An 18,647-nucleotide genomic window follows, 5' to 3' on the forward strand; every position below is an offset into this window, starting at 1 on the left:
AATGTCACGGTTGCTTCAGCTTCATGTTTGCGAACACTATTGATTAGGCTTAGTGTAAGCGGTTCATCTGTTTCTAATAATACTCAGTTTTAGTGCCACTCAATGGACATTTCACTTTGAAAGTGTCACATGCAAGAAGCAACATACTGTAATGTAATTTTGCAGAAATGTCACCACAGATACATTTTTCCATTGAGCCTCGATTGGTTTTTGGACTATTTAAAACATGCTCATTTGGTTTCTTCCTAGTGCAATGTCCTGACAATGAGGTTCTGTTCGACTCGACGGGCGTAATCTTGAGTCCAGGTTATCCTGACAGCTACCCCAACCTTCAGATGTGCTCCTGGATGATCAACGTGGAGAAGGGCTACAACATCACACTGCACTTTGAACTCTTCCAGACGGAGAAAGAGTTTGATATTCTGGAGATCTTTGATGGTGGGTTTGAATTATTCCTCATATTCAGGCATCATCTGACAGCACCTACAACTGTGTCCCTGAATATTACAGTCATTATTCTCCGGCCTGTCGTAACTCTGACGCTTTTTTTGAAAATCTGAAATGAAATTTGGAGCCTCGGGAATGTGTTTGAGAAATAACAGAGTTGCTTTTTTAGACTCATGACCATTACTGGAGAAATATTTTCCTTCCCCCACTCGAAAAAACTCATTTTGGACCAGCAGAAATGCAAAATGCTGGAAAGATTCGAGTATTTCTTGATAGCAAGGCAATGGCAAAGACAATTCGAAATACATTCAGAGTGTTATTAGCGCTAATTACTTAAGTGCTTGCAATCAGCAAATTACCCTATTACTCATCATTGATTGGATGCTCATTAATGCCCATGGCATTTGCAGAGCCCCAGCGGAATAGGAAGTGAGAAGCAATACCAATTTCCTTCTCTCAGGCCAGATTTTGTGTTCATGTTTTGCAGCAAAGCAATTTTTGGAGCTCTTTCCCTAGTGTCTAAAACTAAATCGGCTGAATCCCATCGGATGGACGTTTCCGCATGATGGATTTAATCTGAGAAATCTTCTTCGCTCATTGCCACATTTCTTGTTAAATGAATAATAGTTCACCCAAAAATGAAAATTTGCTGAAAATGTACTTCCTCAGGCCATCCAAGGTGTCGATGAGTTTCTTCATTGTAACAGATTTGGAGAAATTTGGCATTACATCACTTGCTCACCAATGGATATGAATGGGTGCAGTCAGAATGATAGTCCAAACCACTGATGAAAACATCACAATAATCTACAAGTAATCCACACCACTCCAGTCCATCAATCAACGTCTTGTGAAGAGAAAAGCTGTGTTTATGAGAAACTAATCCATCATTAATGTCCATGCAAGTCCTCTATCCATAATATTGATTTCCCCAGTGAAAAAAGTAATCTCGTCTGAAACAGGAGAGAAATATGCACAGATGAAGCACAAAGTGTCCAAAAACAGTTCCAAACAAATATGTGGGCGAATTTTGATGTGAAGTTTTTGATTTTTTTTTTTTTTTCGTTGCCAAATACTATGTTATGACCTCAAAACACATTTACAATAATGCATAATATGCAGGGCCTAAAACTTTTTGCCACACCTGTCAATGGCCAGTGACATGATCAAATTTACCGGCCAAAATTATTTTTACCGGCCGTTAAACATTAGAGTATAATTAAAAGCTATTATTTCTTATTTTTAGGCTTTTAGGAAATATATAACAACTTTTAATTTAAGCGATTTTAAAACAATCTTCACATAAACTATAAATTGTATATGCATAAACTATACAGATTAATCTTTATTCAAGCTACAAAAGATATTTGGCGACTAGAGCAGTCGAGTGATGATTTCTCTTTTTCTTTTGTTCTTTGATTTACATCGATAACAGATTTCACTTGAAAAGCAGCGCACTCTCTTTGAAACCTTATGGACATGATGTGGATCTGGAACTCTTTACTGTCACTTAGTACTTTATCACTCATTTAAGAATACGTTTATGAGGTAACTTGCTAAAACTGTGCATTTTGATATAATTGTGTGTCTTTTCGTCTGGTGAGCTCTCTGAAGTGGCTCAGTGTATGCGTACAGCCGAACACGCAGCCTTTCAAACTATACTTCACTGCACCATTTAGGCGGCGTAACCCCAGGTATGTGTCGCCACATTCACGGGTTATGAAGAATAAAGAAGGGAAAAGTTATTCTTCCGGAATGAAGCAGCAATATCTTCTCAGGTAAAACTTATTAGAACCGTGTCTAGGGACAAGCTGGCTATCACACTGCTCTGACCTATCAGCCGTTTGAATTGCATTATTTGATTCGCTCTTGTCGCTTATGACAGAACAGCTTATCACGATGATCTTGTGTTTGGGAAAGATTATTTTATTCGCTTGCGTCAGAAACAGCGAATCTCTTTAAAAACTGCCTGTTGTTTTCACTACATTGCATTGTTATATTATGTAAAAGTTTTACCCGCCAACTGGCGGCTGACACTGTTATATATACTCGCCAACGCCAACTGTTATATATACTCACATTTGGTGTTTGGCAAGTGTTAATTTTAGGCCCTGATAATATGTAAACCAATACATTTTGATGTTTGCATCACATAACTAGCTCCATATGTGGCTTTTCTGATATAGTAAACTTGCTCGGAAGCGCACCTGGTACAGCACTGTAGCTGTACTTGTTGACTTGTTCACTGGACTAGTATTTTGGCCAGAAGCGAAAGTTTAAAGTTAAAATGTCCTAATGATGTTTCAGCTTTGCACTTCACATGATGTTAATTGATGGACTGGAGTGGTGTGGATTACTTGTGGATTGTTTGGATGTTTTTATCAGAATGAGACTTTGGACTCTCATTCTGATGGCACCCATTCAAAGCAGAGCAAGTGATACAATGCCAAATTTCTCCAAATTTTGAGGAAGAAACAAATTTAACTACATCTTGGGTGGCGTGAGGCTGAGTACATTTTTAGAAAATTGTATTTTTTTTTTTTATTTCTTTAAATTTTGAAAAAGTTGCATTGATCCTCTTAGAATGTCAAAATCGAACCATCAGCAATGACACCACTGAATTCTGAAATGCATTCTGAATCTGCAGTTCACAAACTTGTTCAAACTGTCCTTGTACATAACTTTAAGAACATTCATTTGCTGATCCATTTGCATTGGAAATGCAAATCTGTTTTATTTGTTGCTTTTTTTGGCAGGGCCAAATATTTACAGTCAGAGCCTGGCTGTGTTGAGCGGAGATCTCAGCGTGCCCTTCAACATCACCACCACGGGTCACCAGCTGTTTCTCCGCTGGTCGTCTGATCACGGCACCAACAAAAAGGGCTTTCGTATCACATACGTGGGTGAGTATCAAAGTATGTATCCCCGATTGGTAATTCCTTTCAGTTCTATGTGTGTCTCTCGTGACCTTTTGTCTGTCCTGCCCATGACACGTGCGTCCAAGTCTATGTCCCATCTGTCCATGTGTTTGTGTCCTAACGTTTGTGTATTTGTATGCAAATATAATTAGGAAATATAATAGAAGCTGCTTTAAAACACTATATAGGCCTACGTTTTTAAGGAATGTAATTAAATTGTTAAACAAATTTGACAGTGCATTCACATGTTAGGTTTCACACATCCTGCCTGTGCAGCGTGTAAGGAAAACTGCAAACACCGGTGTGTGTTAAACTCCCACACTAGCTGTTTTTTCCAGCCACATAGTTTATGCAAATTCTGACACAATGCATAAATATATAATAATAAATGTGAATAAAATGTCCAAAATGTGCATAAAAATGCTCACTTGAGGTAGATAAATGTGCATAAACTATATCACATCAGTTCATGTTTGTGTGGTGTAACATATACAGGAAATAACCACACTGCATTACCACATATCGTATTCCGTTATACATATATAAATTGCAATTCAAAACTCCAAATCCAGGTTAAATTCAGCATACGTCAGAATACCTGGTTTCAGTCAGACTTGAATTTAACAGAAAATGTTGTTAAAGAAAATGTTTACAGAAAATAACCACAGTGCATTAAAACATATCAGTATTTTCTTGAAAAAAACATTTTAGACACAATTGGAAACTTCAAATCCACATGTTAAATTCAATTTACATGGTTTCAATTAGACCTGAACTGAATAGAAAGTGCTGTTTTGTGCCTGTCGCTGTATGTGGGATGTGCATGAAGCACAAATGTGTGTTTTCAAACACTGGTAAGTAGTTCACTCCATTATTTTACTGTACTGAAAAAGATGTAATGAAATGACTGTGTGGCGATTATGTGCTGCAGATACAAGATGTGTGAAAAGCCGTATGCTGCTTTCAGATCCTCCTGGGAAACATTCAAAGTCATAATTATGAAAAAATACAGTAGATGTGCTGTGCAATTTCATTTTCGACAGGCACATGATGTATTTTAGTTCTAAAGCAACAATATGAAAAGCAAAGGATGCACTTTTGTGCACTTAATGTGTTGTCAGTGCATTTATCCATTCTCATGCTAACACAGAGAATGATGGGAAATGTAGTTTTGTTGCATGTGCAACTTATGCAACTCATAATTTGTATAGAATATCTTGTTTCTTTAATTCGCATGCCACCAATGTGAAAAAATCTGGGCTTAAAGTTTCCTGCAGGTGGTAATTTGTAAATATGATAATTGCAACAAGACTGTATGGAAGCATATGGGTAGCAAAATTCATTTTGAAATGTAATACGCAAAATGGCAATGCAATATGTAAAATGGCAATGTATTTCTGTATTTGAATTTACATTTTCTCTTACATATATGCAACATTTAGTGCAAAATGAAAATTCAGTTATGTAAGTTAGATTTACCATTTTCTACACTAGATTTAAAATGTAAATTAAAAACATATGTTAACACTTTATAAGTTGCAAAATTACAATGAAAATGTATTACTAAAATTGCAGTCCCAAGTGTCCCCATAAGTCTAAATGCATTTACGAAAAATAGCATTTAAATGCTTGGACATGTTAAATTTATCTGATTCTTTTTTGTAATACATTTTTATGTTAACTTTGCAACTTATGAAGCATTAAAATATGGTTTTAATTTACATATTAAATCTAGTATAGGAAATGGCAAGTGTAAATAGAAATTTAATTTTCACTGACAGACACAGGTTGTTTTTAGTTCTAAAGCAACAATATGAAAAGCGAAGGATGCACATTTGTGCACTTACTGTAATGTGTAGTCAGTGCATTCCAACACAGAGAATGATGGGAAATGTAGTTTTGTTGCAAGTGCAACTCATGCAACTTATAATTTGTATAGAAAATCTTGTTTCTTTAATTCACACGGCACCAATGTGAAAAAATCTGGGCCTAAAGTTTCCTGCTGGTGGTAATTTGTAAATATGATCATAGGCAACAAGGCTGTATGGAAGCATATGGGTAGCAAAATTCATTTTTAAATGTAATATGCAAAATGACAATGCATTTCTGTATTTAAATTTACATTTTCCCATACCATATGTGCAACATTTAGTGCAAAATGAAAATTCAGTTATGTAATTTAGATGTACCATTTTCTACACTAGATTTAAAATGTAAATTAAAAACACATTTTGAGGCTTTATAAGTTGCAAAATTAAAATGAAAATGTATTACCAAAATTGCAGTCCCAAGTGTGCTACACATAAATCTAAATGCATTTAGGATAAATAGCATTTAAATTCTGGGACATGGTAAACTTATCTAATTGATTTTTTGTAATACATTTTTTGCAACTTATAAAGCGTTAAAATATGGTTTTAATTTGCATATTAAATCTGGTATAGGAAATGGCAAGTGTGAATTATATAATTGAATTTTCGTTTCGCACTAAATGTTGCATATATGGTATGGGAAAATGTAAATTTAAATACAGAAATACATTGCCATTTTGCATATTACATTTCAGAAGGAATTTTGCTACCCGTGTGCTTCCATAGGACTTGAAGGCATAATAGAAGCAGATACTTTGTTATTATAGTTTATTATATAATATAATACGTAATAATACAAAATTAATTAATTCTTGTATATTTTATAATTATGCACATTATTATAATTCTTGTTAATTTGTACCATCACACACATTAAATTATGTACTGCTAATGGACAATTAGTGAACACTGAAGTTGTTTAAAATGTCATGATTATACAATAATGATTTTAATGATTATTGTGAAGTGTTGCCCATTATTTATCTGTGATAATGATGATGCTGATGAGTTGAATCAATATTGTTTGAGTGTTTAATGATCCGTGTTATCATCTGTAGCGATGTACTGCAGTACCCCAGACTCTCCGCAGCACGGTTTTGTGGTCAGCCAGACGGGCGGCCACGCCAACAGCGTCGTCCGCTGGGCCTGTGACCGCGGCTACAGGCTCATTGGGAAAAATATGGCCGTCTGCAGGAGAACTGAGCTCGGTTATCTTGCCTGGGACTCGTCTGTGCCCGCATGTCAAGGTGTTGTGTTTATTATTATTTTCTTGAGTTTGCAAAAATTGCATTTCCTTGAGTTGACTGCAAAGGCTAATTTAACTGACAATCACTTGCGCTCAGGTATTGTCTGATTTAACCTTCACTGGCAAAACTCACAGCTCTGTTTTGTACTTTTTAGCATTTTCGTGGTCCATTTAGGACATTATTTATTTATATATATATATATATACATATATATGCAAAAGTGCTGAGGCAGAACTGCTGTCAGGCAAGAAAGCCCAAAGGACATGATCAGTTACCTTTGCTCAAATCAAAAATAAATCACCCCTAGAAAATAAGATATAAATAAAGGAAGCAAAACAAAATAATAAAGGGTAAATGGGTTACAGAAAAAAGGATATGAATTTTGAGCAGATTTTAATACTATGAAAAATGAAGGAGCAGACAGTTCAGGATAGCAGGACCTCACTCTGTTATAATTTTGGAAACAGTCCAGGAGGAGAATCTGCTGAAGAAAGAAAATAAATTGACATATTTGAAGGCCATTTTTTTAGGTTTCTGAAACAGCGGACTGGTGCTTGCTAGATAAGCGGGGTGATCGTTATACAATTTAAAAGTTAATATCAATATAACAAGTATAAATTTAAAAAAATAAAATGAAATGACAAATTTCTATTCTAGGTTAACTGTTTTTCTGAAGACGCTAATTTTCTCGGCTATTTTTGTTGACATTCATTAGCAAGTATTAAGAAAACAACTGCATTAATAGAATATTTGATTTTTGTTTCTTTCCACATGTGGCATTTATGAATGTTCTTGAGATTGAATTGTTGTTGCAAAAACAGGCTGTGTCAGATGCCAGCATCACTGATCAATTGTTTCTTTGTTTCCTGCTAATTAACTCTGGATGAGCTGGATGAGGTTTGCTTTCTGCTTAGGTTTTATTAGCATTAATACGACCGCTGTTGTTTTGTTGGATTTATTTGATTAGAATTTTAGCACTTGGTAATTGGACAACCTATTATGTTTCATCGCTGTATTGATTTCGCTTTAAGCTAACTCCAGCACCTTCTCCATGTGTTTAATTACACATTTTTGCCACGCTGACTAATTACAGCCCCGTTTGCTTGCACATGACCATGTTTGGACCTTGCATTCAACGTGTGGACTTGATGAGGTCAAATATGTTGGAGAGTTATTTCTGCTGTGCAGACTTTTAAAATGCATGTGTGGGTGTTGTAATTTAAGAAGAGATTTGTATGAAAACACATTTTATTAGTTAAAGGAGAACAGATAATGTACTCACCCACTTGTCATCCAAGATGTTCATGTCTTTCTTTCTTCAGTCGTAAAGAAATTGTTTTTTGAGGAAAACATTTCAGCATTTTTCTCCATATAATGGACTGCTATGGTGCCCCGAGTTTGAACTCCCAAAGTGCAGTTTAGATGCGGCTTCAAATGATCCCAAATGCGGTTGTAAACAATCCCGGCTGAGGTATAAGGGTTTTATCTAGCAAAACGATTGGTTGTTTTCATAAAAGAATAATACAGTTTATATACTTTTCAATGTCAATGCTCATCTTGTCTTGGTTTTATCAAACAGAATGGATTTTTAAGAATTTGCTTCAACTTGCTAATGGTTACTACTGTTTGTTTTCCCTCCCTTCCTGTCTTTAGGAAACTGAATTTTACTTATTTAAGGGATTTTGTGACAGACTGGCAGACTTTAAGACTTAAGACAGTTGTTTGACTAGTTGTTTAGACAATCCACCGACTAGTCGATTTTGAAATTAGGTTATTTTACACATCCTGGTCTCCATAGGGAAAGTGTTAATTCAGAGTTCACTCAGAGCGAACTGAATCAATGGCATTGACCTCACCTGCCCTCATCTGCTGGAAAACTAGCCACATAAGGTGTGTCTGCATCAATGCTTTGGTCCAATTACTTGTGTAATTGGCTTTTGTGGATAGGTTAACGAGGAAACTGATATTAACGAACTGCCATTGCAAAGAGAAGTATCTGTATTGGAGTTTCTTGGATGGACATTTCTTAACCATTATGCTGTGCTGAAAATCCTTTACCTAATTGGGGTTTCTTGGTCAAAATGACCAACCTGTTTGCTTGTAAATCTCTTATTATACTATGTTATCACCAAATCTTGGATTTAATCTTTTTGTCAGCTTGTTCTGTTTCAATTAGCACAGGCTTTGTATTTATTTTTGCAACGGATTGATCATAGGCCTCATTGATTTGAGCCTCAGTTTTTGAATAGAAAAGCATTAACTGTGAATAATTTTGGCAATGTTTAATCAAAAACTAAGGTGTGTAAGTTCAAATCAATGAGGCCTATGATCAATCAGTTCTAAAGAGAAATACAAAACCTGTGCTAATTGAAAGAAAACAAGTTGATGATTAGACTGGAGACAGTATTTGATAATAATGTAGCATAATGAGACATTTAGAAGCAATTTTTCATAGGCAACACAACACAAGTGTAACATGGTGGAGTAGGAAATCCCGAAAACTGGGGTTGTTATACCCTGTGTAAACAAACTCACTATGTTTTAGTCCAATGCAGTGACATTAACAAGCATGTTCATGGGGAAGAAAAATCTCTCCTGGTTAAAATAACAGGACCACAACATGAGGGTTAATTCTACATATGTTCTACATTCCACATATTTGTGACCCTGGACCACAAAACCAGTCATAAGTAGCACGGATATATTTGTAGCAATAGCCAATAATACATTGAACTGGTCAAAATTATACAATTTTCTTTATGCCAAAAATCATTAGGATATTAAAGGAGAAGTTCACTTCCAGAACAAAAATTTACAGATAAAGTACTTACCCCCTTGTCATCCAAGATGTTCATGTCTTTCTTTCTTCAGTCGTAAAGAAATTGTTTTTTAAGGAAAACATTTCAGCATTTTTCTCCATAGTGTGGACTTCTGTGGTGCCCCTGAGTTTGAACTGCAGCATCAAAGGGCCCTGTTATTTTCTAAAAAAAAAAAATAATAAAATACAAATTGCAATTTGTATACTTTTTAACCTCAAATGCTCGTCTTGTTTAGGTCTGCCTGAACTCTGTTTTTCCTGGTTCAAGACAGTTAGGGTATAGTCACAGGACTAGTTTTATTGGGGGTCGTTAGACAAATTTGTGTTTCACAGACGGACTTCATGATTTTAATCCCGTCCAAATCTGCCACGTCTGTGTTTTTCTCATACAACGTCTGTAATAATTTCAGAGCAAATAACCTACTGTTTTTTGGCAAACTCAGTGATCCTCTGAGAAAACTAATCCTGTCCGAATGTGAACGTCTGTGATTGCCGAAAAAATATTTTTTTCACAATGTGTTTTCTTGTGTGTTTTGGCCAACGCAAATTACTGTAGACCCTCTTACCACACGCATTTTTGATGTGTTGCCTACCGGCAAAGAAATAAAAAGAAATAGTAATAATGAAATCAAGAGCCAGATCCCGAATAGGGCTTATGTCGAAAAACTCCCATGTACTCCAACTCCCAAACACTGGGTCGGTACTTCTGGAGCAATGTAGGATGATTTTGAAGTTGAAGAAGAAAATGAGATAGGAGTTTTTCAACATTCCCTAACTGTCTTGAACTGGAAAAAAAAACAAAGTTCAAGCGGACCTATAGACAAGACAAGCATTTAAGGTTAAAAGTAACAATATAAAAACAATAAACAATAAAATTAACAATCATTTAGAGCCCTGTGAAGCTGCATTTGAGCTGCGTTTTGAAAAGTTCAAACTCTGGGCACCATTGAAGTCCACTATATGGAGAAAAATCCTTAAATGTTTTCCTCAAAAAACATGAATTCTTTGTGACTGAAGAAAGAAAGACATGAACATCTTTGATGAAAATGAGGTAAGTACATTATTTGCAAAAGATATTTTGTAAATTTCTTACCATAAATAAATCAAACCTAATTCTTGATTAGTAATGTGCATTGCTAAGAACTTGGTGATTTTCTCAATATTTTGATTTGTTTGCACCCTCAGATTCCGGATATTCAAATAGTTGCATCTCTGCCAAATATTGTCCTATTCTAACAAACTGTAAATCAATGGAAAGCTTATTTATTCTTTCAGATGAAGCATGAATCTCAATTTTAAAAAATGAACCTTATGACTGGTTTTGTGTCCCAGGGTCATATATTCTAAAAATTTACCTATTAGATATTTATATTTCTATTCTGGCTTAAACTAACTCTAAACTAAGTCTGTGTCTATTCTGTAATTGTATTATTATGTGTCTTGTTGTCGTATTTATTCGAACAATATACAGTAGTCAACATTTGAAGTGGATCAAAACCTTTCATCAAAGTTAAAACTAAAACAATTCCTGTAAAGTTTGGGAAATTATTCATAATGTATTCACTGCCCTTTAGAAATCTGTTCTTCAGATTCAAGTAAATTGTATTATATAATTCTTGGGGGAAATAACAGGTTATTATACATTCACATTATTTGCATTTGCAGCTTCACTGTCTTTGTTTTCTCTTTAAATCCATACGTTAGATGTTGTTTACCTGTGAGGCATGTAATGCAAGCCACGTATTTCTGCTCTCAATGCAGCACAGAATATAGAACATGAAAAGTGCAGTTACAAAACTTTCTTACTGCTGGAACTTGATTTTCATGCACTAGTTTGAAAGAATGTGATGCAGTGTTTTGCAGATGTTCCAGACGGATGCAAATATAAAGAAAATCCTGTTTGTTTTTGTGGTAGCAGTTCTAAATAGGAATCGATTTTTAATTCCCAAAACCTCTGTACACAATTTTTCTTGGAAAACAAATGGGAGGTGAACTATTTCTTTGTTGAGGTTTTGATGCAAAGTCAAGCTCATCTCATTGTCTTTTCTAGCTGTGTCCTGTGGGTCGCCCGTGGCCCCCGTGAACGGAGGCATGCTGGCCGCTGATTATTCGGCAGGAACACGAGCCACCTACTTCTGCAATGATGGCTTCCGTCTGTCCTCTAAAGAGGTGACCAGCACCGTGTGTCAGGCTGATGGCACGTGGAGCAACCACAATAAAATCCCTCGCTGCACAGGTGAGAACAGACATCCTAGTTTTCAATCATCAAAAACATTTCATGGTTTAAATGGTTATATTCACTCAGATAGAAGATGAAAAATGGCTGTGTGAAGGTAAATTGCAATTGTAAGTGTCATTCAGACATTTAAACCTTGCTACTGATTTCCTCTCAGTTGTGGTGTGTCCCAGCATCGGCTCCTTCACCCTGGATCACGGCAAATGGAGGATCGTCAACGGCTCTCGTTATGAATACGGCACTAAAGTGGCCTTTACTTGCAACGCCGGCTACTACCGGCTCGGCCCCGCCCACATTCACTGTACATCCAATGGGACGTGGAGCTGGAGGAATGAGCGACCTCGCTGCAAGAGTGAGTTATGCGCTTCATTTGTTACTCAAACATTAATGCTGTACATATCATGACACGCACAATTCCCAGGCCTTGTTACTCTGGCCGGTTTTTAAGGTCAGACTGAGCAGTCTGCAAGACTAATGATTTTGTCAATTGTGTCCTGAAGTGTGAAAGATTAGCAGCTTGTGTGGTGCCTTGCTAGACGCATGGAATCCGGGGGCGTTTTCCACAATTTTCTGTGCTGATTCATAGCAGAATTCCGCAAAAAGGATTTTATTCTTAAATCATGTCATAAGCAAACTAGTATTAGTCATATATTTTTTCAAAAGTTTTAGTTGAGAATGTTGACCGTTCATTTAGTTGCATGCATTTTGTTTACTGTTAGCTCTAACAGCTTGCCTTAAAATACTACTCATTTAGATGAGGTAAGAGGATTGCACAACCAGAAAACGTTCCATATTTCTCAGTGGCTGCATGGACATGATAAAATGCATATAGCATCATTACACTTCCAACTGCAGATTTTTATTTTGGAATTGAATCATATATGCAAATGTAAATAATATGCAGAATCTTTTGTTTTTTTATTTTTAATTTTTCACAGACTTGTGTATACATTTTCAGAGCGTCTATTTACACTAAGTGCGAATAGCCTGCCTTGTTGGCTGAGGCTATTTACACTAACTCCGCTCACAAACATGTGATTGGGCTAGTCAACACTACAAAAGATGCCTGCTGAACAACAGTGCCAGTGGCACAGTTGGTAAAGTGCATACTGTAGTCTAGTCAACGTGATCAACCTGGGTTTGAATTTGCCTTTTGGCTAACTTTTTTCTCTTTTTTCAAATCTCATATCATATTGGAAAGGCATTTAATTTCGATACAAATTAAGGAAATTATCAAAAGTTTGAAAATAAAGTATCAGTTAAGATTAGGGCAGGTGTAGGGAGGGCTTATTGTGCCAATAAAGGCAGCATCCCTTTAATAATTTGAATTAAGACTATAATTTACACTCAATTCGTTATTATTGCATACTGTTTTATAATGTACTACAATACTGAGGAGCAGATAATTGCCTCAAATTGCAATAAGTATTATAAATAGCAGAAAATCCTGCTATTTTAATGTAGTGTAAATAGAATCTATAGCAATTTACTTAGTGTAAATAGAACCTATTGCTGTTTGCAGTTAGTGTAAATAGCATCTAAATGCTATTTACACTTAGTGCAAATAGCCACTGCCATAAATTTTGCACGCAGCATTAAATTGCAAGTCATTTATTACATTTAGTGGTTTCACCAGTGGCTTCAGATTCTATTTCTGTTATTATTTTTAGTTTTTATAATATGCTACTTTTTAGATGAATTCATTTCAAAGCAGTTAAATAGAAACTGTTACAAACATAACACACTTTTTTTGCCCAAATGAAGTTCTTAGCAATGCATATTACTAATACAAAATTAAGTTTTTATATATTTACAGAAAGAAATGTACAAAATATCTTCATGGAACAAGATCTTTACTTAATATCCTAATGATTTCTGGCATAAAAGAAAAATTGATAATTTTGACCCATACATTGTATTTTTGGCTATTGCTACAAATATACCCATGCTGCTTAAGAGTTTTGTGGTCCAGGGTCACAAATATGAAATTGTCCAGTACCCCCATTGTATTCTATAATTATGTCTTATGAAATCATAAGTACTGATTTCCCAAGAGGCTTAATATGGCAACATCACAGTAATGAAACAAATTTGGCCCTGGATATTATCCTCTATATAGGCTGTTTAAAAGAATAGTTCACACAAAAATGAAAATATGCTAAAAATGTACTACATTCAAGATGTGGAAGAGTTTGGGTGAATAGCAGTAAATGGGTGCCGTCAAAATGAGAGCCCAAACAGTTGATAAAAAACATCACAGTAATTCGCAAGTAATTGATGGACTGGAGTGGATTACTTGTTGGTTATTATGACGTTTTTAATCTTCTGTTTGGACTCTCATTCTGACGGCACCCATTCACCGCAGAGGATCCATTGGTGAGCAAGTGATGTAGTGCTTAATTTCTCCAAATCTGTTCTGATGAAGAAACAAACTCTACATTTTGGAGGTCCTGAGGGCAGGTACATTTCCGGCATATTTGAATTTTTGGAATGATCAAAAATTAAACATACAATTGTAACATGCAATTTAAAAACAACAGCAACAACAACAAAAAAGCTGAATGAGCCAGGAATCCCGAGTAAATCCAGTTGTTTGTTACTGTCGCAGTCCTTCATCGGCAGGTACCGTCCTCAGACGGTTGAGTTATCATTGTTGTGCGTCTGCTGTAACTACAGACGTGATGAATGTGTTTATGGCTCCCATATGAGAGCCACAATCTAAACATTAGAGGCGCTTTATGACTGATGGCGTCTGACAGGATCCTGCACCCTGGCGAGAAGACTGCGGCGTCAATTTTCAAAAACAACAACAATCAGAGTGAAGATGATGAGAAGTTGATAACAGATGAAATGATGATGCCGCTGTGGTTTCCTTGCAAGAGTAAACGCTCCTGAACAGTCTATCACATATATAATACATCCCTGATCTCTTCTCAGCTTAAACGTTCAGCTCCTGAATGGATATTCAGATGGTTTTTGGTGGATAAGAACAGTGTTTGGGAAGCTACTTTGAAATTGTAGCTTCCCAAGACACAAAGTACTTATTTTAAAGCAGCCAATCCTGCTGAAAAAAAAAAAAACAGTAGACACCATCACCACATTTGTAATGGTTTTACTGGTTATAATGGGACTTGTATTGGTTTTAATGGAAACTGTAATGGACCCTGTGGGTTTCTACTGGTAATTGGTCACCTTCTATTGTTGGATTGTTAAAACTATATGTTTAGCTATGGAGCCAAACCAGGGCTGGATATACTTGCAAAAGAAATTAAGTATTGCAAAGAAAATTAAAAAAAAAAAGTTTTGGAAAATCTTTGTTTTCCATTTACATAACTCCTGACATAAATTAAATTGAAAAAATATTTATATAAAATAGCAATAATATGAATATAAATGTACATACAATAAAAAAAAACATGTAAATATTTTCAAAATATATACTGCATGTTTGTTTACATACAAGTGCATCTCAACAAATTAGAATGTGGTGACATGCCAATCAACTCAAAACACCTGCAAATGTTTCCTGAGCCTTCAAAATGGTCTCTCAGTTTGGTTTACTAGGCTACACAATCATGGGGAAAACTGCTGATCTGACAGTTGTCCAGAAGACAGTCACTGACACCCTTCACAAGGAAGGTAAGCCACAAACATTCATTGCCAAAGAAGCTGGCTGTTCACAGAGTGCTGTATCCAAGCATGTTAACAGAAAGTTGAGTGGAAGGAAAAAGTGTGGAAGAAAAAGATTCACAGCAAACCGAGAGAACTGCAGCCTTGAGAGGCTTGTCAAGCAAAATCGATTGAAGAATTTGGGTGAACTTCATAAGGAATGGAGGCTGGGGTCAAGGCATCAAGAGCCACCACACACAGATGTGTCAAGGAATTTGGCTACAGCTGATGAATGTATTCCTCTTGTTAAGCCACTCCTGAACCACAGACAACTTCAGAGGCGTCTTACCTGGGCTAAGGAGAAGAAAAAATGGACTGTTGCCCAGTGGTCCAAAGTCCTCTTTTCAGATGAGAGCAAGTTTTGTATTTCATTTGGAAACCAAGGTCCTAGAGTCTGGAGGAAGGGTGGAGAAGCTCATATCCCAAGTTGCTTGAAGTCCAGTGTTAAGTTTCCACAGTCTGTGATGATTTGGGGTGCAATATCATCTGCTGGTGTTGGTCCACTGTGTTTTTTTTTTTGAAAACCAAAGTCACTGCACCCGTTTACCAAGAAATTTTAGAGCACTTCATGCTTCCTTCTGCTGACCAGCTTCTTAAAGATGCTGATTTCCTTTTCCAGCAGGATTTGGCACCTGCCCACACTGCCAAAAGCACCAAAAGTTGGTTAAATGACCACGGTGTTGGTGTGCTTGACTGGCCAGCAAACTCACCGGACCTGAACCCCATAGAGAATCTATGGGGTATTGTCAAGAGGAAAATGAGAAACAAGAGACCAAAAAATGCAGATGAGCTGAAGGCCACTGTCAAAGAAACCTGGGCTTCCATACCACCTCAGCAGTGCCACAGACTGATCACCTCCATGCCACGCCGAATTGAGGCAGTAATTAAAGCAAAAGGAGCCCCTACCAAGTATTGAGTACATATATAGTAAATGAACATACTTTCCAGAAGGCCAACAATTCACTAAAAATGTTTTTTCTTATTAAGTATTCTAATTGGTTAGTTTTTGTTAAATGTGAGCCAAAATCATCACAATTAAAAGAACCAAATACTTAAACTACATCAGTCTGTGTGCACTGAATTTATTTAATACACAAGTTTCACAATTTGAGTTGAATTACTGAAATAAATGAACTTTCCACAACATTTCTTATTTATTGAGATGCACCTGTATACATAATAAATATACACAGTATACACACATATATTATGGACACAAAAACTTTTATTTTAGATGCAATTAATCGTTTGCGGCACTAATCTGTATAGCTACTTGCTACTATATTTCTCAAATGCAACTCTGAGTTTTGCGCCTATAAACCTGGTAACCTGGTAACCTTTTAAATCTGAGATTTATCCATTCAGAAGGTTTGTGTGTGCATTTCCTCTGTGGTATTTTTTTTCCAAGGGGTGTAAATCACAGTCCGACATATTGTCTAAATAATCAAGCTACACTTTTGAAGTATTAGTGAACTTTTACTAGCTAGTTAAGTTAAAACAGTTTAAGTAGCGGTATCTTTTTCAATTTAACTGCTACTAAATTTCTCAAATGCAACTCTGTTGAAGCCATAAACCAGGTAAACATTTGAAAACTGAGATTTATACATTCAGAAATCAGGTCTTCTAATATAGTTTCTGTTCTAGGTATTTCCCTCATTTTTGTCTGCGTTCCTGCATTTTGTTTTTTAAATCATAGACATAGTGTTCTCTTTAAGATGCAGTCTGATTCATTCTGTCCTCTATTGCCTTTTACTGCAGTCATTTCGTGTGGAGAGCTGCCCACTCCTCCTAATGGAAAGAAAATTGGAACGCAGACGACCTTCGGAGCAACCGCTATTTTTACCTGCAACTCGGGCTTCATTCTGGTGGGCTCGACTGTACGGGAATGTCTGGCATCGGGTCTCTGGAGCGGGACAGAGACACGCTGTCTCGGTAACACCAGAAACCTTCTCTCTTTCAAAACATCACCACACATTACTATCCATGTAACCTTTTAATGGAGACCAGGTCGTAAAAGGCCATATAAAGTGTTTTGTGACATTTAGTCTGGATTTCCATAGCAACAGTGGTTAAAATTTTTTGCTCATACTGTATGCAGCACCTATATCATCACAAGGAGATAAAAGCTCTCGTCCGGAGCCTATGTAGGAACAAAAGCGTCATTATTATTCCTTCTTAGATACGGTCTTTTGACCTTGATGTAGAACGCTATCCCATAATACATAGTAAGGTTTCTCAGTGGAAAAATATCCATCCTGGATTATGGAAAAGGTGAGAGAATTAACACGTCATTTAATATTTATAAGTATCTTTTATTCAAAAAGTGTCATTAAATTTACATGCGTTTTATGCTTTTGGCACACACTTGTATCCTAAGAGACTTACATTAAATTCAAGCTATACCTCTTTTCAGTTCATGCGTTCCCTGGACTGTAAAAGAGCAGCTGTGGTTGCCGGAAATTGGTCCTGAAATGTGAAAATGTGTCAGATATTGCAGAATGCCAGACTGGGGCTTGTATATTTTTACAGCTTAAAACCATACAGTTTATTAAACAATATAATGTTAATATACCAATCTTCTCGAACTACTGAAATCTGTGAAATCTTACCTTAAAATACATGCAAAACCACTGTAATAATTCAAATGATACAATAGAAAGCTACACAATGAATCAAGGTTCATTGTAAGTTGCTTGTCTATAAAATAGGGAAAATGTATAGATTGTGCATTCAAGGTCATGCATACAAAAACAGTTATGCAGTTAACATTAACTAAAATAAATGTAATTCAAAAACACTGTAAAGTACCATACAGATAATAAATAAATAAATGGAATATAATAATATACAGTGTTATGCAGGGACTTGGGAAAATCTTTTTACTGTTTTGCACTATAAATTATGCAATAATTCATAGTTTGATTTTGCAGACATCATAAATTTGACAGTATTTTAATTTACATAAAATGTGTACAGGCTGTCAAACAATTAATTGTGAACAGTCGCTTGCACAAAAAAGTTTATTTTTACATACTATATGTGTGTGTGCTCTGTATATTTTTTATTTATATATAAAATACACATACATACATGTATATATTAAGGAAAATATTTTTGATTTATATATAAAATATTTTTTTATAAATAATATACAAGTGAATAAATAATTAAATAAACATTATATATATAATTATTTTTTTTTTTTATTATTTTTTTTAATATATACATGTACACTATTGCTCAAAAGTTTGGGATCAGGAAGACTTGTTTTTTTTTTTTTTTTAAATACTCTTATGTTCATCAAGTCTGCATTTATTTGATCAAAAATACAGAAAAAAACTGTAATATTGCAAAATGTTATTACAATATAAAACAAGGTTTTTATTTTAATATACTTTAAAATGTAATTTATTCCTGTGGGGGACCTGTGGTTCTTTTTTC

General features: G+C 35.6%; 1 protein-coding gene across 4 annotated transcripts in view; it reads left to right on the top strand.

The window, feature by feature from the left end:
* csmd3a (CUB and Sushi multiple domains 3a) overlaps positions 1 to 18,647 on the top strand; it is a 352,779-nt gene that overhangs the window by 252,500 nt on the left and 81,632 nt on the right. For 3 of the 4 annotated variants that reach the window (XM_051131369.1, XM_051131372.1, XM_051131370.1), the window contains exons 47-52: positions 250 to 438; positions 3,204 to 3,362; positions 6,295 to 6,483; positions 11,352 to 11,537; positions 11,695 to 11,889; positions 16,965 to 17,138. In XM_051131369.1, coding sequence (XP_050987326.1) covers positions 250 to 438; positions 3,204 to 3,362; positions 6,295 to 6,483; positions 11,352 to 11,537; positions 11,695 to 11,889; positions 16,965 to 17,138 — 1,092 coding nt within the window. The remainder of the gene's footprint in view (positions 1 to 249; positions 439 to 3,203; positions 3,363 to 6,294; positions 6,484 to 11,351; positions 11,538 to 11,694; positions 11,890 to 16,964; positions 17,139 to 18,647) is intronic. The other variant, XM_051131371.1, reaches the window with a different exon arrangement.

This window comes from Labeo rohita, chromosome 16 (genome assembly GCF_022985175.1).
Source record: "Labeo rohita strain BAU-BD-2019 chromosome 16, IGBB_LRoh.1.0, whole genome shotgun sequence".
NCBI classification, from domain to species: domain Eukaryota; kingdom Metazoa; phylum Chordata; class Actinopteri; order Cypriniformes; family Cyprinidae; genus Labeo; species Labeo rohita.